The following is a 24695-nucleotide window of genomic DNA, read 5'->3' as shown; positions in this document are numbered from 1 at the left end:
TACTTTGTTATTACACGTGACCACTTGCATAGAGAAAGTTATGGCTGCTGTCAAGATGACGCAGTAGTGATCGTGCATCTCACCTAATAAATGTCTGTTGTAAATACGTTTAAAGAACTGCCTACTGGACTTTTGATTTATATAACCTAAGTTCTAACCATGGTGTCAGAAGTGGTTCCAACCATGGTGTCAGATCCAGCATTATTATGCTGAGTAACCCAGAAACACGTTACGCTCAGATAGAAAAAGAACTCTTAGCTATCACTTACGGATGTGAAAAATTTCATCAATATATCTATGGTTAAAAGATAGAAGTTGAAACAGATCACTAGCCACTTATCCCATTGTTTGTTAAGTCATTGGCAGATTGTCCTTTACGCATTCAAAGATTACTAATCAGAGTACAGAGATATGATCTCAAAGTGTCATATACACCTGGAAAGTACATGTTCACTGCCGATACACTGTCACGAGCAGTAGATCCAAAAGCAGAATTGAATGTTGAAACTGAAGAAGATATCAGAGTCTATGTAGATATGATAGTACAATCAATGCCAGTAACATCAAACAAAAGACAAGAAATTGTTGAAGAGACCAAAAAAGATGTAGAGCTTCAAGAGTTGCTAGCCACCATCAGAAATGGTTGGCCAGAAAGTAAGCAACAATGTCCAGCTAGAATAAAACAGTACTGGAACATTCGAAGTGAACTCTCTGAAGCAGATGGAATCATATTCAAAGGTTCTAAAATAGTAATTCCAACTTCCATGAGACAATACATACTAAACCAAGTACACGAAGGTCACTTAGGCATTGAGAGATGTAAGAAACGTGCTAGGGAAGTAATCTATTGGCCAAGAATCAATGCAGACATCACTGAAATGGTCCAAAATTGTACTTCATGCCTAATGTACAAACCAAAACAACAGGCTGAAAGCCTAAATCCTCATGCAGTGCCTAATCGTCCTTGGGAAAAAATTGCCGTAGATCTATTCACTTTGAACAAAAGAGAATATATGGTCGTCGTTGACTACTACTCACAATTCATTGAAGTATGTACTTTGACTTCAACTACAAGCAAGGCCGTGATTAATCACATGAAAGCAATATTTGCTCGTCATGGTACACCATGTGAACTGATGTCGGATAATGGTCCTCAATTTGCAAGCCAAGAATTCAAAAGCTTTGCAAAAGAATGGGATTTTCACCATACCACATTACCCTGCACCGGAGCGAGTCCACATTATCCACAATCAAATGGCCTCGCAGAAAATGCTGTGAAGATTGTCAAAAATCTCATACTGAAGTCACAACACAGTGGACAAGATATCCACAGAGCTTTACAAGTCTATCGAAGTTCACCAATAGCATGCAGAAAATCTCCAGCAGAACTTCTCTACAATCGTCAGATTAGGTCAAACCTTCCCATGCTTGATACATTGCTCAATAACCAACAGATTGATACTAAATCTGTGAGGGGAAGAAAGGATGAGCAGAAGGTGAAACAAAAAGAGCGATTCGATAAACATGCTCAAGACTTGCAAAAGCTAAAACCTGGAGATCATGTGATAATCCAAGACATGAAAACTAATACCTGGTCACAACATGGTATCATAAAGTCTGTCAATAATCATAACAGATCATACCAAATTGAAACAGCTGCAGGCGAGATACGTCGCAGAAACAGACGTCACCTCAGGCCAGATCCCAGACACCAAGCCGAGTCTATTCCATTACCAGCACAGGATGACTTCGAGCTAGATGACAGCGCAGAAGCGGAACCAGCTTCTGATGTTCGCGCATCTTCGTCACCATCCCGAAAACCAGAAGCGGACGAGTCGTTAAACCGCCAGATCGTTTAAACTTGTAAGAAGAAGAAAGCGAACTAGACAGAAAAACTTTCGCGTTTCGTTTTGTAAATAGCCACATGAGTTCAAAAATAACTTGAAACTGTAAATGGTTTGAACTCTAATACAACCCCATGATAACTGCATGATATAAATTTGCATGTTAAAGTTAATCAGCAATACGGGATTGAATTTATCGCTATCACAAAACTCAACTCAACAGATGTCTCTACCGGTTCAACGAATTGTCGCATCATACAAACAGCAAAAATGAAATATATATGAACTGTAATGTTGCATGTTAAAATATTTGACAGTGACAGTACTCCAGCTTTAAGGGGCAGAATAATCCCCTAGTACTGTTGTAAGTGTACAGGTAGTCCACCCTGTCACTCTGTAGTTTAAGAAGTATTATATATGTGTATATAAACCTCTTTAAAGAAAGGGAGGTGTGGTGATAACTGATAAAGGTCTGCAAGCGTAGACTATACTTTGTTATTACACGTGACCACTTGCATAGAGAAAGTTATGGCTGCTGTCAAGATGACGCAGTAGTGATCGTGCATCTCACCTAATAAATGTCTGTTGTAAATACGTTTAAAGAACTGCCTACTGGACTTTTGATTTATATAACCTAAGTTCCAACCAGGGACCTACATGTTATGCTGCAGTCGGAGGTCACATGGTAAGGTCAAAGGTCATTTTCAGGTCAAGGTCAAAGTTTACATGCAAGACTCTCTTAAATATGACACCTAACTCTGCAACCATAAGTCACTTTTCAACCATACTTGGATGGTAGATGGACTTAAGGGGACCTGCATGTTATGCTGCAGTCGGAGGTCACATGGTAAATTCAAAATTCATTTTCAGGTCAATGTTGAAGTTTACATGCAAGACTCTTTCTCTGCAACCATAAGTCACTTTTCAACCACACTTGGATGGTAGATGGGCTTGGGGGACCTGCATGCTAGGGTCATTGTCACCATGATAATTGTATTTATTTGTCAAATTTCTGTGTGAGCTCTATATATCGCAATGACATATGACACGGTGGGTTCGGGGGATACATGTGCTCAGCTGCGCGATACGCCGAGCATCTCTAGTTTTTTATTTACAACACCATTTTCGTTACCATTTTGGGGGTATTTGTGGAATTGTCATCTTAACTTTGAAAAGTAATGGTTCTATTCATGAAACTTAGATATGAGATTATTTAAGTATTCCTCAACATCTTGTACAAGTTTCAGGTCACATGATCAAGGTCAAAGGTCATTTAGGGTCAATGAACTTTGATAATGTTGGGGGTATTTGTGGAATTTTCATGTGTATGGATCTAGTTCATGAAACTTTGTCATAAGAGTAACCATGTATCTCTGAATATCCTGTGTGCCTTTCAGGTCACATGACCAAGATCAAAGGTCATTTAAGGTCAATTAACTTTGGCCATGCTGGGGTTATTTGTTGAATTGGCATCATAACTTAGAAAGTTTATGGATCTACACATGTAGTTCATGAAACATACATAAGGGTAATCAAGTATGTTTTGCACATGTCTTACGTCACATGATAATTGTCAAAGGTCCTGTGGAGTCTATGGACATAGTATTTTATGAGTGTTTTATTTTGTGAATAATCATTCAATAGCTGTTTTCAAAGTCAGCACTGCTGCTATATCGAATCTCGTGATGCCGGTGAGACTACCAGAGGCGTTCCACTCGTTTTTGTCTTTGAGACATACTCCATACATGTTCTGCATGTTCCATGCCTACCTGCCAAAACACCCCATTTTTTTTCTTGCTCATGCTGTCCACTGTCCAATGGCACTGATCCCCAGGACTGCAATCTAAATTTGATTTAGCCTAAATATAAGACATGGGTCAACTTACAGAGGTCAACTTACCTGCAATTTGGAGAAATTGTACGGTTTTGCAGCACAACTTCATACATGTATGCCTGTAGCACCAGCACATGACAAAAAAAAACACATTCAGGATGGATGAAGCTATAAACAGGTTCTTGTAACTGTCCTTAGTTGGTGGTGATGAGGTTGGGTCTGGGGAATCCTCTTCATTAGTAACAACTTTTTCAGTTGCTTCAGAAGAATCCTCGCCCACAGCAAAGAGTATCAGTGGATACGTAAAATTCTCACTTTCTGCACTTATTACTATTGTAGAATGAAACTCATCAAGCAACTTCACATTGTGTACAGTGTATTCCATGAGAAGTAGGGTTAAGTTTTCTGTGGACTTTGTAACAGTCATGTTCAAAGACCATCTTTCCGCTTCCTCTCTTGTAAAATAGTCTTCATTTATATCGGGCCCAACAGAAATGCTGTGTGAGCCAGACAACATCGTAAAGTTCTGCAAGGGCAGATGCTTTGCCATGTCTGTAGCCAGTAGTATTTTAATTAAGTTTGTGGCACTCGGTGACTTCTCCCTGACGCGGAGAGTTCTAAACCCATGCTTTACGCATGGAAACTCCAAAGAGCACTGCCTCAAAATAGACATTGTTCCCATTACAGAGGAAAATAATATGACAAATGTCATAATGCGGATTATAAAATACATCATCCTATCCGTCAGTCTAAAAGCTTCTGCGATGTAACTGAGATGAATCAACTGTTTGGGAATATGGCGGATCGTGTTTGCTCTTGCATGCATGTTGATTTTGGACTTTGATATTTTTATTTTTAATATATTTAATTGTGTTTGTAATATATGTAAAAAAAATCCCATAAGACATCATTGGATTTTTTATCCATTCATTATTCATAATAACTTTTCTAAAAGAGTTTTTGAAGGAGATAAATAGATTATGTACAATGTACTCCCATAATTGACCGGCTAGCGATGTATGGTATCTTCAATATCTGAAAGAATAAACGGATCGCAAAGTGACAAGTGACTGTTTTCTTATCCCAAAGCATTGTATCAAATCTAGGATTTGGTTATTTACCTATCATCAATTTATTGTTTAGATTTCTATGCTTCCATTTACCATAGTGGGAGGCATTATATATTGTTTGTTCTGCTGTAGATTATAAATAGTGGTACAAGCTTGGCACCAAGTTATGTCCTCAAACTTCAGATAAAAAAATTGTCATCTTGTCATTCCATTGAGTGTTTACCCTCAATGCATGATTGATGATTCTATCTCATATTCAAATTCAACCTGAGAAAAGGAGGAGGTGTAGTTTTGAAATATAAAACTCAAATGTCAAATGAATGACAATGTATAAATTGTGAACATTAATAGGCCTAGAAGTATTGAATCAAGTCTTCATTTTTACATCATTCTAACAATCTTTTTAGGGATAAGGGCTCATTCATACTGTCCCAGGTGAACCCCATGTATTAAAATTTTTTAAACAGATATACTGCTATGAATCTGACCTCAATATGGTATTAAATAATTACGATCAATCTAAATTGTCAATTGACGTAAGTATGTTATTGTTTAGCATGGAAACTGCAGTTTTCGGGGTCAGTATTCTCCATTCATTTTATCTTTGATTTTTTTATTCTTTAAATTTTCAAATTTTATTTTTAAATTGAATCATTCTTACATGTATACATATCTTTTTTATTTTCCTATATGATATAAAATTATGATCTGACATAAATTTTTATCTTGCATATCTACAGATGGTAGGCATCATAGCAGCATCTGTGTAGACATAATTTATTCACTGTGTAGCTAATCATAACTATGCTCTGAAGCAAAGTAGCATAAAAACTTGGAATAGGTTTGGGCTATTTTATATGTTACTTCAATTATAGCAATATTTCCACATGGAGGTGAATTTGCTTTAATGATTAAATGGAAACACAAAAGTGGGATAATTGATAAGAGTACTACTATTTATGTAGAATGTTGAAATATTTCAAAAGACTTGTTGGCTGATAGTGTCCTGGAAATGATATAATGTGATAAGACATTAAACTAAATTTATTGTTAAAAAAAAGAAATCACTGTAAAGACATTTTCGCATATACCTCACGTGCATTTCCATAGATGACATTGCTATTAAACAGCATTTCTCAATGGATATTGGTGCATAAAAAGGTGTGTTTTCCAGAAATAAAATGAAAAATAGAATAGTGATCTTGCTAGAGTTTGATTGTTGTGGCCTTGTGGGTTGTATTCTAATAACAATGAAACCCTGTTTTAACCTGAGACTAAAGAATTTTAGTGCACAGTTTATGGAAAGCCATATGTTACATCTTCTTTCTTACATATTCATGGAAAAATGATACTTGTAACAATTCATTGAAATCCATTATAATCATATTTTTCCATTTCATAGAACAATTATAATTGGACAACTTTATGCTGCAGGAACAGAAAAATGATACTAGAGGGTTACGAGTCTGAGAGATTCAGCATGTATATAATACTTAAAAAATCTTTGCAGCTTATCAGTATCCATCTCAAAGAAAAGTATTATGACTTAGACATTTTTCTATTTATTTTCTCTAATAAGAACACATTAGGCAGAGAGTCTGTGTTGTTAATTTTTCTTTACAGACAGCCTGGACATCTGCAATATTTTCTCTAAAGTTGTGTTCATATTTTTTTGCTTTGTTTTTGTATGCATTTTCAAATAGCGAACACAGTGCTAATGAAAACAATAACCATTTACATATAAAAGCTATTGAAGTTTAATATTGAAATCCATCCACCAGACATGATAAAAAAGAAAGACCTGCCTCCCAAAATAAATATCTGTGCAGTGATGTTAATATTAGAGTATCATAATGTCACAATGTTTGTCATCAATCTACCCTGTGGTTTGGAATTTTTGTCACTGTCTCATGATGCTTCTACCCTTTCCTACTTTTGAAAACTTTTAGTTAATTCTTCACTAGGTCACAAAATTACATTAACCTGTTGACTGACTGCATTCTGTGATCCCGATGGCTTTGTATTAGGACAACGCAAGCCCAGTTAGGCAATGGTTGAATTGAAAGTTTGTATTTATGTTAACTTTTATGTGAAGAATTACAAACAAGTAATGGCGAAACATGAATTTTACTTTTTAATGAATAGAACTGATGCATGGAAATTGAAACTTTATGTACCACAATCAGAATCTTTATAAAAAATAAACAAATCAAGAAATATGAATATTTCAAATAAAATACATTATAACATAAGTGAGAATATTTAAGTATAGTGGAAGGACAAAAACACAAAACAGCACAGTATAAACACATGGAGTCGGGAAATGCTGAAAAAACAAACACAACATGTATATAATCCTTTTCTGTGTGATGTAGGATTTTTTTATATATATTTTATATAAAAATACATGTATTTATTAGTTTCCATGCTTTTAGTAATATGATTAATGAAATTGTTACATGACTATCTGACATCAGACTCTGTTGTTTTATGAAATCAACAGATCACGAATCATATTAGATTTCTTATGATTTGGATATTTGATATCAAACTCCCTTAAATGGTTATATTCTATTCATGATGGATAGGACGTTAAATAGAGGTCCTGTGTAGAGGAGAGTCACCACTTTTGCACGTTAAGAACCCACTGCACTATTCATATAAGAGTAGGGGGAAAACCTGGAGTAGTGGTCCACCTGCACTCCTCCAATCAGTTATACCAGGAAGAGAGACCTGTGTGTCACAGTGATTCAGATCGCCTCCCAGGCACAGGTGAATATTTAAATATATAATGATGATAATAATATTTTTTGTTTTACTGACATTTATCACTTTGTTGCATGGTCATATAATCTTTGTGATTTGATAATGCATCTTTGAATTTTCATACAGATATATGGTGCAATATATGTTGTCTATCATTGTCATGTTTATGATAGCATATTGTCAGAAAAATTATCATTAAAATGACAAGCATTGGCAAATGATACAAATCGTTTGCACACAACAAAATGTTAATGATATATTATCATTAGTGCACAGTTATATGATTATCTCATGGTTATCAATTACAGTACACTTGTATGCATGACGAAAATCTTGCTTTGAAGAGCAGTATACCCCAGTTTCCCTTATCAAATCTCTTCTCCCAGTTCTACAAACCCTATTGCCCTCAAGCATGAAATTTAAGTATAGAAACACCTGTTTCTTGACCTCGGTCCGAAGATAATACACCCCAGCATCAACGGTCACAGCAGGGGGCCACACACGATGGATTGCAATGTGTGTAGTTCTGGTGAGTGCATGGAGTTCCATATACACGCGTTGATAGAAACTTTTTTCTTCCTTTCTTTATTTCTTTTTTATTCGCTTACTTTCCTTATTTCGAGGTCGATTTTCTTCGTTCGAAATTGAAAATGGACTAGTATTGGATGTCTGAATGTAATATGCCTTTGAAAACGTGATTAATATCGAATACAATAATTTCATTCCGAAGATCCTTCTACAGGCAGACAAGTCTTACGTAATAGCACAGCTGTTGTTTATCATTTCGTCCTTGGCTCAACGCTCGTTTGGCTGGCCCGTGGTGGTGAAATTGAGACAAGGGGATTACCTGGCCAAGATGGGTTTATCGGGGTTGGAAATGTTGTTTGAGATTTTCCAAACGAAAAATGGGGTATACGACCGCAGTTTGCAGTCCGAAGTGCGGTCGAGAATCAAACGGGAAATTTTCGTAATGTATAAAGGAAGTTACAAAATCTCAAATTGACAGTCCTAATCAATTAATAAAGGGTGTATTTCAAACCAATACCAAGACACTTGAAAATTGTTAACTTGAAGATTGCATGAGCATGAGTTGTAATGCTCTTTTCAAACTTTGGAATTTGGTGGGACAATTCTATATATTTACATGTTTATTTGAATAACTTAATACTAAATGAACACAGATAGCAAATGAAAGAAGAAATGTACATAGATTCATGTTAAATGAGCTACTGAATATTGATGAACTTTGAGTTCCAAGTCATATTTTATTATCATGAAATGCACAATTTCCGGAACTTATAGATTTTTGCATGTTAATTCATTGGCAAATAGTTCAAATCAGCAGAAATATGTTTTTTTTTAATTATGTTTTTATTGTTTTCATAAATAATCAATTACAAGAAATCACAATATTGACATAATTAGACATGATCGTAAACAAACAAAAATAAAACAACAACAGTAATAAAGAAAAAATGACAAGTAACATCACTGATAAGATTAGAGTCTGACAACCAGTATATCAAGTAATGAGCCATGGCAGAAAATTAACCTGTATTTGCGGGGTTTAAAAAAAAAACATGTTTTACAAGTGAACTTCTTTAAAGCTCAAATCTCAATTTTTTTTATGTAAAACGAGCTTGCTTCTTTTTTTTTGGCCATATAGTATTCAGTTTCCCTTTGAGATTTGATAAAATTCTTAAAGGATTCAACATTTGGAGTATCACCTCTAAACTTACAAATATATATGTAATATTTCACAATCAATAAAATGTAAGTTACAAACTTATCAGTTATTATACCAAACAGTTTTTCAAAATTCGTAAGATTAATAACATTGCCTTCTTCAGGAACAGTAATTCACTTAACACTAAATGAACACAGATAGCAAATGAAAGAAGAAATGTACATAGATTCATGTAAAATAAGCTACTGAATATTGATGAACTTTGAGTTCCAAGTCATATTTTATTATTATGAAATACACAATTTCCGGAACTTACAGATTTTTGCATGTTAATTCATTGGCAAATAGTTCAAATCAGCAGAAATATGTTAATAAGAATGCATGAATAGATTGAATTTTTTTTTTGCAAATTACAAATTATCTACACTCCTCGTTACTTCTCCTTTATGACTAAGTATCCCAATCAACACACCGAGTTTATCTTGCTAGAATCATCATACAATGGTTTAATTTGTAATTTTTTGTGTTACAGGTGGCTATAATTTTTGTATTTACATTGCCTATTTGGTATTGCCATCATAGGATTTCATGTAGGGCAAATGTTGTTGAGGGCCTAGAAACAAAACCACATATTTACATACCAAGATTTCATGATGTCTCTGCTTAGCATGATCGTAGGTTGCCTTACAAAATACCATCCCCTATGCTGATATGTGTTGACCTTATATTGTACCATCTATTATGCTATTCATACAATACCCATTTTATGTACTAAAGGGCTACAATCCTGTGATTTTATATAACTTTATATTGACTTAATAATGAACCCACATCTATAGTATGGTATTTCTCTGACTGCTGCTCTTGTCAATTGATTTTTTTCTCATTAGTATGTCACATTATTTGTATAATATGTGCTCTATTTCTCCTTGCAATTATGAACATTATATTAGTCAATTATTTTCACCACTTGTATACAATCATTATGTTTTAAAGTATTGTAGATGACATAAATATGCTGTTTGACATGCTTATAGAATTAGCCAATTTATTGATCAAGTATTACTTTACATCCTGCCTGAGTTTCATGTCACATGACTAAGGTCAAAGTTCATTTAGGGTCAATGAACTTAGACCATGTTGGGGGAATCAAAATCAAAATCTTAACCTAAGCTTAAGTTTTCGAAATGTCATCATAACTTAGAAAATGTATGGACATACATGTAGTTCATGAAGCTTGGACATAAAGTTAATCAAGTATCACTGAACATTATGCATGAGTTTCATGTCACATGACCAAGGTCAATGAACTTTGACCGAATTTGGGGTATCTGTTGAATTACCATCATAACTCTGAAAGTTTATGGATCTGATTCATGAAACTTGGACATAATAGTAATCAAGTATCACTGAACATCCCGTGCAAGTTTCAGGTCACATGAATAAGGTCAAGGGTCATTTAGGGTCAATAAACTTTGGCCAAATTGGGGGTATTTGTTGAATTACCATCATAACTTTGAAAGTATATAGGTCTAGTTCATTAAAATTGGATATAAGAGTAATCAAGTATCACTGAACATCCTGTGCACATTTCAGGTCACATGACCAAAGGTCAAAGGTCAAGGAACTTTGGCCAAATTGGGGGCATCTGTTGAATTACCATCATAACTTTGAATGTTTATGGATCTGATTCATGAAACTTGGACATACGAGTAATCAAGTATCATGGAAATTAATAATTGCTCCACATCCCTGTGGATATTCCAGAAGTACAGCTAACCCATTTGTGCCACTCTACTATGGCCTTATGTTATGTGGTGAAGTCTGTTGATACTTACTCTACCCTGTCGTAGTAGTTCAACATCATCCTTAGATCCCTGTTGGCTTGAGAAGAACATAGGGTATCTCTGAGTCCATGAACAACATTTATTCTCCACAAGTATCCTGATCCTATCCCTAAAAATCCATGCAACAAGGAATAATAGGCCTAATGATATTTGGGTAAAGAATACTCCTAAACATATCCTGAAGAAAAGTGCATATCCTTCACACTTCTCTAATTTTTCCTCGATAGTGTCAAATTGATTTCCTTCCGAGAAGGTAGTGATGAGTGTTGCTTTTGTTGGTATTTTTTTTGGTTTATCTGAAGTTGTTGGGATTGTTTGTTTGATTTCAAATATTTGATGAGCGCTTGTCTAATTCCCTGGATCACAAACTCAAATTGAGCTCTTATGTTAAATCCGCCGTTGATAGATCCTCCATCTCTACAGAATAGCTGAAGTTTGTGTAGCCATATTCATATGTAAATATGGCCCTTGCATGCCAGTTTCGGCAGTTTCTCAGTGTTGAGGAGACATTAGTCCAATTGATGATGGTTTCTTCACGATTTTTTAGCAAAATTGTCAACCTATTACATTAAGATTTACGGAATCCATTACCAAATCTGTAAAAAGTTTATTAGGGTTAGAAAACAACTTTATCTGTAGACCTCTCTCTTTTAAAAGAGGTAAAATAATCCCATTATCTGATTGGGCAAAAAATGGAGTCATAGCATGTACCATAATTGCCAAATAATGATCTTTGCTCACCAACAGGGCAATTGTAATCACAGTTTATGTTGCCTGTTGCTTGTTGATCAAGGGCAGTAGGAGTTATATTTTGCTGAGATCCCCATTCGTTCTTGTGCAAAATTTGCTCTGTGTGATGAACACAGATACAATAATTGTAGTGGTCACTATTATGTATACCCCATTCCCATCTGGAGCATTTTGGCTTGGAAAACTAATGGTTTATGTCTTTTACCAGGGTTACACTAAACTGTAGTCAGCTGGATTAAATCCCAAGGTGAGACATGGAAGATCAAATTCTTGATAAATTCAGACTAGGGGCTGTGTTGTTAACCAGAATGCTCAGTAGTGAGCATATTATTTACTAACAAGCTATACTTACCTATACCATCTCATCAAATTGCTATTCGTTACCCTGACTCGAATAGCCACCGGTAAAAAACTCCCCGAAAGAGGCTAACTGCAATCAGATAGCCTGGGAAACCCGTCACGGGACGAGACCCATAAAACCCCCTCGCCACATATAAGCCTCCTCTTTCGTTGCCAAGGAGGGGCGAGGTCTGCTGGGGAGGACGGGTGGGGAGCTATAGGTAAGTATAGCTTGTTAGTAAATAATATGCTCACTACTGAGCATTCTGATTTACTACACTGCGCTATACTTACCTATACCATCTCATCAAATTGCTAGAATAGCACGGAAAAACTGGAGGAGGGGCAGAAACGAGACCCTTTCCAGACAAGTAGGCATAACAATGATAAAGAACCTGATTTACTATAAAATGGAGTAGTCTCCCAACTGGAGAAGCTACTCTTGTAATAAAGGGATAAGAATCATCAACCACGTTAATGAAATATATCAACTGGAAATAGCCTAGGAAAAATTAGGACAAGACAAGAACCGCCAAGGCAAAACCTGTGTCTTGGCTATTACATCAAATAAGTAATAAGATACAAAGGTCTTGAATAGGTCCAATAGGATGCCTGGAGGATCTCCTCCAAAGAGGTACCCTGAAAAGCGCCCAAGATGCTGCTATGCCCCGTGAATCGTGGGCTCTAAAGGATCCTGATAAAATGGCATTTTCTCCATCTGACCTGATCCCCTGCACTAACCTTCGAGAAATTGTAATTGGATTAACAGGGCTGTGAGGTTCTATTGAACTAATGAACAGTTGGTGGGAAGTGCGAATGTACTTTAATCAATGTTCCACTTTAAGGCACGTACGGGACAACATAACCTATCTTCGGAAACTGACGAGAGACTGAAAATCACATTGTTCACCCCAGGACTTGAACCTGGGGCTCCAAGGACGCTAGTCAAGTGCGTTATCCATTCAGCCATGATATCCCCCTAATGGTTGGAAGAACAACATCACAGGATTTAGGGGTTTCTTTTTCTTAGTTAGGAAATCAGGTCTAGGGATCAAGCGGACTCTGTCCTTCTCCCAACGAATATGACCCGGTCTCACCGTGGTGCATGAAGCAAACTACGTCTTAGACTTGAAGCTATAGTCAACAAGAAGGCTGTCTTAATGGAAAGATCAAGAAGGGAGCAATTATGTATGGGTTTAAAGGGGAATTTGGCTAGGGCACCGAATGACTCTTGGCAGGTTCCAATTGGGGAAGAGTCTTCGGCTGGGAGGAATCTGTTAAGAAGAAGGATCTTGTTAGTCTGGTAAGGACAGCTGAATTGAGGTAGTTTCCCTATTATAGAAGCCTGAATGAATGGCTGCTATGGTTGACCAGTAAACCCTTATAAAAGAGACTGATAAACCTTCATCAAGTAATAAGGAAATAAATCTGCTATCTGACTTAAAGAGGCAGAAATTGGATCAATTTGTAAACTGCCACACCATCTGAAGTATCTCTGGAGTCTAGAATCATGAGTGTTCTAATTATGATGTATATTCATGCATTCATTGTTATCTTAAAATTTCAGTGAGTTTCTCTTGTTTACAAATGACATTATGCAAAATTCCTGTAGAAAAAATTTTAATGCACTGATGGATTTCAATATAGTTACGATTAATTGGACGATTGATTGGATCAATCGTAACTCTTTGTAAGACAGGGCCCTGGTTTGAGAACAAACCTGTCATATCATAAGATATAACCTTTCTGGTGGAATCCCTAACAAATCTAGAATTGTCTTTTCTATCCTTTTCAAATAGTTATTTTGGATGGAAACCTCTTTACACAGCACTTGCTCAACCCTTTTGACAGTTGTTGGATTGCTGCAAGGTCCATAGCGACTTTTTGATATCATACGAGGGCTTCATGATCAAACCAATGACATTTGCTTAGTAATGAATATCGTACAGATGATGTGGGGCGTTGTGGACCTGTGGATTAGTCTTCCAACTTTGTAACAGAGGGTCGTGGGCTCGTATCCCAGTCATGGCTTAATTACCTTCAAATTTTATCCACATTGCGCAGCACTCAATCCAAGAGAGATGAATGGGTACCTGGCAGGACTTTATTCCTCGAAAACCCAGGGTAATAATATCCAGGTCTTTGGACATAATGTGATATGTGCTAAACAAGAACTGATTTAATATCATTAACCAATTCCTAATGAAGGTTGCAGGCAAAATATATGAGATACCATATTGGCCTTCAATTTGATGTAGGCAAAAAATTGACCACCCCTTGTACACTTTCAGAACCAGTTAGTTGGATCAGTTGGTAGAATGTACTTCTCACAAACAGGTGTGGGGGGGGGGGGTATTTGCTACCACCCTGTTCGGCGTTCAACATTTAGAGTATAGAGCCTCATCGGTCTGGAACTGCACAGTGGCTGCCGGGCTCACAATAAATTGGGTAAAAAGAATTTTGGAATATTTCTAAACTCAGATTTCTATTACGAACATTAAAATATTATCTTAATCACAATCCCTGATTGAGAACTCTGGGATTGTATGGGAATCTTTATCATTGGAACACACAGTAGATTTATGTCATAAATATTTCCAAGGAGAAGCTGATATCATTATGGCAAGTGTGGTAGAAACTGATGGACAATAGCAGCAATTCTTAAGGGTTCACCACCCTCAGGCCTTGGTTTGAGATCTCAAGACTGTCTGAGCATCCAAAGACCACTCCATAAACCACATCTACAAGTTACTTCTGTCATTGCTTTATAAGCCAAAAATAGTGTAGATATATACCTCAGATGCCACAAAATTATCAAGAATATTACTAGGTCTACATTCTATACAAGTGAACGCAACTTTGTAAGTAACCCAAGTTTGGCAAGTTTTACCATTATGCCTGTATGATTTGCCTGGTATGATTTTGACAACCTCATCCATCACCACTATTTCCTCCTTTCTATGTTCTTCTGATATGAAAGGGTATTTTTTTTTTTTTGCACATGAACACCTCAATATTACATATTGCTGTGGACTTGGAACAGATTTCAAATAATGAAAAGTAAAGGCAAAGAAATAGTCTTCTCCCTACTGCTTGTGGGGAAGGGTTAGTGTTAGATTGTCATAAGTCCCGGTTATGAGTGGGGGCCCTGAATTTGGTGCATTGAAAGAACGCCTGGCGGCCCCGTCCCCCACCATGAGGATTCCTATGACTTTCCCAGCGGCCCCTTTCATTCCTGGCGTCGCTACCACTAGGTCTAGGGTATGGAGCTAGAGCTAGCGTATGGAGGTCTCTGGTCTGGCCCTGGACTAGGGCCTGGCGGACTAGGTCTACTCGAGGAGAGCTTATAAAATGTCTTGTCAGCTGTGGTGCTGGCTGAAAAAGACTTGTGCAATACTTCTTGAAAGTGTCCATGAAACAAGTCCTTACCTTTGCAAGGAAACTTATTGAGAATGAGAAGTCCAGCTCAGTAGCTGCCCCTTTCTCAATCATCTTGAGAGCATCTAGTCTTTAGCCCTCCTTGCCCTTGTGCATAGCAGTGTTGATTGCTGCTTGCTCATACTGGAGATCAGCGATTTTGTGACTCTAGCAATAAGTTCTTGTCATTGGTAGAGACTCAGTCCAAGCCGCTCAGCCTCACTACGAGCGGATATCAGATACCCCTAGTACATCGCGAAAACCATACCGCTCCGGGCGGCCACGGCCACGTCCAGCGCTGCAACTGTAAGCTGATAGTCGGCTGAGTGGTAACCAGTGCCGCGGCGAGGGTTACGGCCCGATCTAGTCTTCCTCGCTCCCGCATCCCCGACACGGAAAGCAACGTCCGGGGCCGAAGGGATGCACAAAAAAATCTCAAAGTCTTGAGCGGCAAACCGATAAAAGTTCGAGACTTCTTTACTGATGGGTATAAGCCGAGAGTGTTGCTTATCTGGGAGCGGACGTCCCGAAAGCAGGATCTATATACGGAGCGTCCATCTTGATCGTAGACGGACGAGTTCAGGCGGAAGATTGACTTCTCTCTCGCTCATTATTCGCTACGCTACTGGTATACTGTTTTCGGCCCGAAGATGAGGGCAGTATTTAAAAGGCATGTTCCCACTAGTCGGAGTATCGCGTTTGAGTAAGCCAGAACTCTCTCGTACCCCTAATGGTGAATCTCTTCGATCGAATCCCATTTTCTGGGCAGCTTTCAGCAGAGCTGCCAACCAGAAAAAGAACATTTCAGTATTTTTAAAGTTGAAAATCAGTATATTGGTGAGGAAATCAGTATTTTACAAAAAAAATACCATAGGACAACACATAAAGCTGAAACTTTAGAAATCAGTATTTTACATGAAACTGTCAGTATTTTTCTCACTTTTCGGTACTAAATACTGAAAATCAGTACTACTTGGCAGCTCTGTTTCAGGTAATGCAAGGAGCTGCTATAAGAATTTGATGGGGGGAAATCGCCCCCAATCTCTTCTAATGAATTGGGTCGGTGGTAATCGAATTCCGAATCAGATTCTCCCACGATAGAAAACTATTATCTACGGCTAGTACGAGGCGAGTTATCATTAGCCCCAACTCCGCGATCTGTATGAGGCGATCTAGGCCTCTCTCTCTACGTCTAGAGCATTGAAAAATGGTCTAGAATGAGTCGAGTTTTCATTAGCCCATTGTCTCGAGCGGCTCGGGATGGGTCGATTGCAGCACCCGATGGGGGAGGATCGCCTGCAAGGCTTCCAAGATCCAACTACTACAATTGTTAATAATTCCTCTTTATTATTATTATTTTAAACCGCATGTACGTAGAATAGATCTTAATTCCACAGCACTGTATGAACTCCTGCACAATTCTACAAGTACGATGATACACCAACCTGGTGGACTGTATTATAGATAACTGATGATGACCCGTCTCGGCGGGGTCTGGCAATGAATGGACTGACCGGTCACAATCCCGGGCCAGTTGAAGCTTCTGATATGAAATATAGGGGTTGTAGGGTCGTTAACTCGAGCCCGATTGTCATTAGAACACGAGTGGTCATCGCGAGGCTTCTTTTTGCCCGCCCTAGTCTTTGATGAGGAGCTAACCCGATCGGAAGGAGTGTAAACAGCCTCTTCCGATTTATCCGTACCCTTGTCTACCTCCCGCCTAAGGGGCTGGGTGTCTGATTGTGTAGTGTCATTAGCCGGCGTTGTCTTGGCCGGGTTATAAGTGCTAGACTTCTTATTCTTCGGCTTTATCTTGGCCGCCTTATCATCGTGCTGTTATTATTTCTCGGCTTTGTCTTGACCGAGATAATGGCCCTCGGCTTTATCTTGACCGAGTTGATCTCCCCTTTTTATTGAGATCTTTTGGGTTGGGGGAGGCTTGGGAATTAATAATGTTTATTTCAGTTATTTCTTCAGACATCGTGATACATAAAAAAAATTTGCGCGGTGGCTAAACGTTTCGAGTGAACTCAACGACGTCGCGGTAACGAAAGAGGAGGCTTATATGTGGCGAGGGGGTTTTATGGGTCTCGTCCCGTGACGGGTTTCCCAGGCTATCTGATTGCAGTTAGCCTCTTTCGGGGAGTTTTTTACCGGTGGCTATTCGAGTCAGGGTAACGAATAGCAATTTGATGAGATGGTATAGGTAAGTATAGCGCAGTGTAGTAAATTGGGTGTTTGCAGCATTTTTCAGCTGATTTTTTTAGGCCATCTACATTCGCATTTTGGTATTTTTATGTAAATTAAAAAAATTAAATTAAACCAGAGAACATCACAGGTCTTACACTGAAGAAAATAGCTTCATTGGCATTCTCATCACCATCTCCAGGTGGTTTCCAGAATCACATTATTGTCTCGCCCACCAGAGGTGAAGGCGAGACTCGTCTTCCGTCTGTCACAAATCTAATGACACATAACTTTGTAACCGTAAATCGCTTTTCAACCAAACTTGGATGGCAGATGGACTTGGGGGACCTGCATGTTATGCTGCACTCAGAGGTCACATGGTAAGGTCAAAGGTCATTATCAGGTCAAGGTTAAAGTTTACATGCAAGACTCTTATGACACCTAACTCCGCAACTTTAAGTTACTTTTCAACCAAACTTGGATGGTAGATGGACTTGGGGGACCTGCATGTTATGCTGCAGTCAAAGGTCACATGGTATGGTCAAAGGACATTTTCAAGTCAATGTTAAAGTTTACATGCAAGGCTCTTTACTATGACAATTGTAATTCCATCCCAATCATATGAATTTGTTACCCCCTATTTTGTTCAGCTAATTTGAAGGTTTTATTCAGCTTGGGTCGGCTATATTTGGCAGTGATACGCGTACCGCCTTTGACCGAACTGTGCAAAGTCTGTATGGTCTGTGTGGTAGAGATAGGCCAGGCCATAAACACTACTTCTTGGGGGTGCATAAATTGCCCTAATCAAGTTTATTAATTGTGACATAATAGAATAAATCACTGTAATTTGTTTATGATATTGACTGTGGTACGACATACGGAAAACGGAGCAGCTTCTGTTTATGTTAAGATATAAACATATAAGGAAATTTTTTTCTGACCAAATATTGACTATAATTTTCTCTGATTCTGTGCTCCTTTCCTCGATATACTCCCGAGTTCAGGTTCAGTTGTCTTAGCGACGCGTAGTTTGCTACTGCTCGCATTGTGTGTACTCGATTATTGCATATATAGAGACCTTGTATTCAGCGTATTCTGTGTGGTGTATACACCATTCATGCGCTGCACGTATACGTATATGCACCAGTATGCACACATTATTTATCCCTGGATTTGGCTTCTTAAAATGAGACAAGCATGATTTAACGTGAAAATTGACGGAGCCAAATATTAATCAATGTGAATTTTGTACAGTATGAAAAACTTACATGTTACATATCCCTGTCTGGGAACGAGGATTTCCAAATCTAACGCAAAACGCCGCTTCTGCGAGGTTGAACATCGTATACAAAAATCCAATCAAGCACAATGCGACCAATTAATGGATATTGTGCATGATAAGAACAAAAAAGTTAATTGCATTGTAAAGTTTAACTTAAAAGTGACGAAGGTTTTTTTTTCAAGAATGGGCATGATTTTACATGTAATTAAAAGAAAATGTTCTCTTCTTATCTAGGACGAGGATATTGAACCCCCTTTCAATTTTTGATAGGAGAGGAAAGAGTAAACAGTTGATAGGGATACTAAAAGACAATCTGCGGAGTGCGACTAATCAACGTAGATTATGCGTGATAAGTACAAAAAGTTCATTGGATTGTAAATTTTGACCTAAAAAAGACTGCGTTTTTTTTTCAACCAATCAGGTGGAACCTTATATAGCAAGAAAGAGTTACAACCTGTCTATCTGATAGTCTTTGAACTCAGACATTTTGACCTGAAAGTCACGCTGTAAGAGAAGATCGAGCCCAAAACAGGGCTTAAAGTGCTTTTCTCACACAAGAACATGAGAAACTGTATTTTCAGTCAAAAAAGACGGTTGTTTTTTAATCGGAATAAAAAATGACAGATATCATGAGATGTAGAACAAGTCTAAGATTAAACTAGATTTTAATTCGTCATGTGGACGAATTAGGTGGTCTGTCCGTATTCTGGCCATCATGATCACTATCGCCATGTTCATGCAGATCAACATGATCATCATGATGATGACAACTGAATATTCATTATTAACAGAATGCTTCTGAAAGAAGGGAGATGATAAAGCACTGTGAAAAAGGTCTATTCAATATATGACAATACATGTGATATGAAAAAAGTAATTATAATCTGTTTTATCTTGCTAAATTTTAACTTTTATGCCTTTTAATTGTCATAAAGGATCATGTACGAGGTGGTAAAAAGAAAAAAAAGAAAAAGAAAATCATCTTGTTTACCCCAGGACTCGAACCTGCGCCCCCGAGAACGCAAGTCAAGTGCGTTATCCACTGAGCCACGATATTCCCCATAGAGATAACACGTAAGCAAATTTGAGAATTGGAAATCCAATTTTGCAAGCGAAAAACGGGCATGATCCCGGCATCTGATAAAAAAATGGAGGAAATATTCTCAAAAGCTTAGAATCTCAGCTACAACATACTAAAAGCTCAGGGAAAACTGACAAGAAAAAATTGAGAAATGGCCCAAAAAGTAGAGGAATGTAGAATCTAGTTTTGAGAAAAAGTCATGTCCCATAGGGATTACACGCAAAATACATGTGATATGAAAAATAGTAATAATAATCTGTTTTATCTTGCTAAATTTCAACTTTTATACCTTTCAATTGTCATAAAGGATCATGTAAGAGGTGGTAAAAAGAAAAAAAAATGGAAAAAAAAATCATCTTGTTCACCCCAGGATTCGAACCTGCGCCCCCGAGAACGCAAGTCAAGTGCGTTATCCATTGATCCACGATATTCCCCATAGAGATTACATGTAAGCAATTTTGAGAATTACAAGTCCAATTTTGCAAGCAAGAATCGGGCATGATCAAAAAATGAAGGGAACATTTGCGAAAGCTCAGAATCTCAGATACAACATACTAAAAGCTCAGGGAAAATTAACAAGAAAAAATGGAGATATGGCTCACGCAATAGAGGAATGTCGAATGTAGTTTTGAGAAAAAGTCATGTCCCTTAGAGATTACACACAAAATGAGGAAAAATGACATGCCTTTATTATTTGCAATTTTTCAGGATGATTCGTTTATCAAAATGAAAAATTAAGGCAATAACTCAGAAAGAGTAAGACCTAAGCTACATCATATCGAAAATCGGGCGAAAATTGACCAATGTTCACAGAGTTAAAGCCTAATTTGCATAATTATTATGACGTCATAACAAGGAAAATTGATATTTTGACTTCCGACGCCATTTTCATAACGTCATGATCAAATTGACGGACAGTGGTGACATGAAATCAAATTAACAACTCATAGTCTATCGATATATGAAAAAAAATTTTCTTAGGGTCAACGGTCTATTTAAAGAGCTACAGTGAATTTGCAATAGGCATGTTTTTGCCCATATATGGCCTATAGTGAGAGCTCGCGCGCACACGTGCTGGAAACTTTAACGGCTGTTAATTTCGTTATTAATGGTCGTAGAAGTTTGATCAAGGTATCAAATTGCTCAGAAATATGTTATCAATTCAATGATATAAAAAAAAGTGTTTCTGTGTCTTTACATTAAGGCATTACGCGCGGAAACACGCGCACACAAATTTTTGAAATGCTTAAAATGATCTGAAACGTACCCAAAAATTTTTATAGGCCATTTGGAGATTTTTTTAGCTTTGACGCGTGCGTCATGACCTTTACATGACCTTTGATGAAATTGATAGTTGACCCTTGACCTGAAGTTAATGACATGTAAATATTGTTAATTTTTGATAATTGATAATGAAGATATGATCAAATTAAGAATTTTACAAAATGGCGCGTAGATGACGTCATCATGACCATATCACCTTGAAAAGCTCAGTATGACGTCTCTATGATAGACTTTATAAATGACAAAAAATCAGCAGAATCGATTCAGCCAATTCCGAGAAAAGTTGGCGACAAACATAAGTGCGAAAAATAAATAGTAAAGAAAATTCTGATGAAATAATGCAATAGCAGATAGCCTTGATAATAGGCTAACAAAGTGGACAAAGAATACCAATAAACACATAATCACAGTCAATGCATCTGTATTCTTTTAATTAATAGAAGCTTCTAGCATTGCTGTTCAATAAAACTGCCTTTTTCTAGTCGTAAAACTAGATGTATTTGATTTTGATTACATATAAAACTTATATGGGCATTTTTTTGTAAAAGAACAAGATTTCAACTGATAAGATTTACATGACATGCCAAAAGTCCAAGATTTTTAATTACAATGACGTCATATATCATCTATGTCCAGCTGATAAGTTTTTTTTTACTAGGCCCACAAGTGTTTTGTAAAGGTTTTACAAGGACGCAAATGTAAAAGGCAAAATCAGACTTTGAAAATTTATGCAACAATGGTATCCAAAACGTGTTTGGAAGCCTTGGTAACTGTTTTGGGGGTAACTTAAAGTTACTTTTCATTCATGATTTTTTTTTTTCTGAACTTCTTCCAAAGGAAAACTGACACCAAGCATTCCCATGAACAATTTGTGAAGCTTCCAAACATGTAAGTGCACCTTTGTCCCATAGAATATGAATGTTAGATTTTCAATTTTTTTTTACATTTGTGTCCTTGTTCCCGTAAAAGCTTGAATTTGAAGGGTCTATGGAAGAAGATACTGCATTTGGTACCATAAAATAAAATCTTGCAAAAACACATTTTTAGGTACAATTAAAGAATATTTTAATGTCATAACATTTTGCACATTTCAAAGCAAATTATGCAGGAAAGAAAGCCAAATAAAGTAGTTATACAGAAATGGGGAATCATTGGAAAGAAGAAAAACCTAAGATAGTGGATAAGAGAGATAAACAGTTACAGATTGATTTTAAAAAACTCTGCAACTGTGGAACAAGCTACACATATACACATGTTGTATCAAAATAATCTTCTCAGCAATAGATTGTAACTTATGAAGTTGGAAAATATATTTTCTTCATAAGGAAGACACAATGGAAGTATGTATATAGGCACCTGTATTGAGAGCCATGTCACATTTCTTCATTGACAAAACCATGGAGAATGTGGGAGAGAGCTGCACTGTGAAATGCAATTTTTATTTACCCAATATTTTTGAAAATTACCATGAGTAAGTAAACATATCTTGGGCCCGTTGCAGAAAGAGTTGCATTTAAACGCAAGTCAAAAAATCAATAGCAAGTAAAAAATGCGCGCTGATGAATTGGTTGAAAACCAAGTTGCGCATGATTTTTTGAGCTGCGATTGATTGCAACTCTTTCTGCAACTGGCCCTTGTTCTGTAATCAATCATAAATATACCACCTTCTGCTTGGTCCATGTGCAAGGTGAAGCATAAGTATTTTACACATTTCCTGCACAGTTCTTTTCAGAAGGCAAGCTTTATTAACTGTGTGAATGTGAATCAGTTTCTTGGCAAGAAAATTCTACGTCCCTAAAATGGGTATACAAATGGTATTCTTCCCCTATATCCAAAGATGAACATAGAGTACATTGCTCCTCATTCTAAAAAGTGGAGTCAAACCTACTGTTATTTACATGCAATCTATGTGATCTACAAAGACTAGCTAATTATTAGCCATTCTGTAATTACTACAAAGGGGGTTGGACTATCTTGCTGCACTCCATTCCTGTTTGTACACATCCAATTGTCTCAAATATGAATGATACCTAATACCCTTGCTTTTCGAATCACATGACATGAAGCTGGTATTCTGGCTTTTCAGGTTTAAATGGTTAAAGGACATGTCCACCCAAACAAAAGTTGACTGTCATAAAAAACAGAAAAATCCAAAAAGTATAACAATAAAAATTAATCAAGATCAGATGTAAAATAGGTAAGTCATGAGGACATTTTTCAATTTTCGCTTCACAAAACAGTTATATGCCCATCCTGGTCAGTTCATCTGCAAACATTGAAATATTATGTAATTATGATGATGATGCACAGCATTTGAATAGCGCCATATATCTGTCAGACATTCAAAGGCACATTTTTGTAGGAGCCAGCCAATCTTGGTTGCCTAGAAGGAGGCGCACACAGAAGTGCGACCCGCTGGTCTCTCCTCCCGATATAACTGGTTTGGGGAATGCAGGTGGACCACTACACCGGGGTTTCCCTCTACTCTTATTCGAATAGTGCAATGGGTTTTAACGTGCAAAGTTGGTGACTGTCCTCTGCATGGGGCCACCATTTAACATCCCTTCCGAGGGACAAAGTGTTTTACACTGTAACATAGCCTGCACCTATGAAACAGGGGAGAGATGTTTACACACAATGCACTGCCTTTAGTCATCCGCCCGGGGTGGACTCCAACCCACGATCTTTGGTTCGACGGGCTGACACTTTACCATAATTCAAACAATACCCAAAAATTGTAAATAAGGGACAACATCAACTCTCTCATTTGCACATCACCGAGTTGTGCATATAACTGTTTTGTGAAAAATATTTAAAATTTGAAAATGTCATAACTTTCTCATTTCACATCCAATTTTGATGAAATTTTCAGCATTATGCTTGTTTAATTTTTATCTTTTGATTCATACCAATATATGTATTTTGGGGTGGACTTGACCTTTTAGGAATGAAGAATGATCAGCACAATCATCTGTACTCTCTGGTTGAAGCAGTCTATGTTGCTCATCAGCTCCAGAGTATTTCTCTCTTTCCCCGAGTGTTGATGTCATGCGTTCAGAGAGGTTACCCTCAATTTCCATACTGGAAGACTCCATGTCTGTAAACAAACAAACAATACAAATCAGAGTTCTCAGTCTCTTACAATAAAAACATGGTTTTGTGATAAAGTGTGATACCAGTTCTGAAAAACAAGATAAAATTAAATACAAGCCATTGAAGCCTCCCCATATATCCAATACTATATCTTGTTATATATTACACTGGAAGACAACCAGACTGAGTGCTCTCTACTGGGCTGGCCCAATAA

At 37.2% G+C, this 24695-nt stretch overlaps 1 protein-coding gene across 1 annotated transcript; it reads left to right on the top strand.

Moving 5' to 3' along the window:
* Nucleotides 1–446: 446 nt before the first annotated feature.
* Nucleotides 447–1859, top strand: LOC121432202 (uncharacterized protein K02A2.6-like). Its single transcript, XM_041630056.1, has one exon. It carries the CDS (start codon nt 447–449, stop codon nt 1857–1859), a length of 1413 nt encoding a protein of 470 aa, XP_041485990.1.
* The last annotated feature ends 22836 nt before the right edge of the window (nt 1860–24695 follow it).

The sequence above is a fragment of the Lytechinus variegatus genome, chromosome 18 (assembly GCF_018143015.1).
Source record: "Lytechinus variegatus isolate NC3 chromosome 18, Lvar_3.0, whole genome shotgun sequence".
NCBI lineage: Eukaryota > Metazoa > Echinodermata > Echinoidea > Temnopleuroida > Toxopneustidae > Lytechinus > Lytechinus variegatus.
Note: the sequence above shows the minus strand (reverse complement) of the source record. Positions and strands in the feature narration are given on the sequence as shown.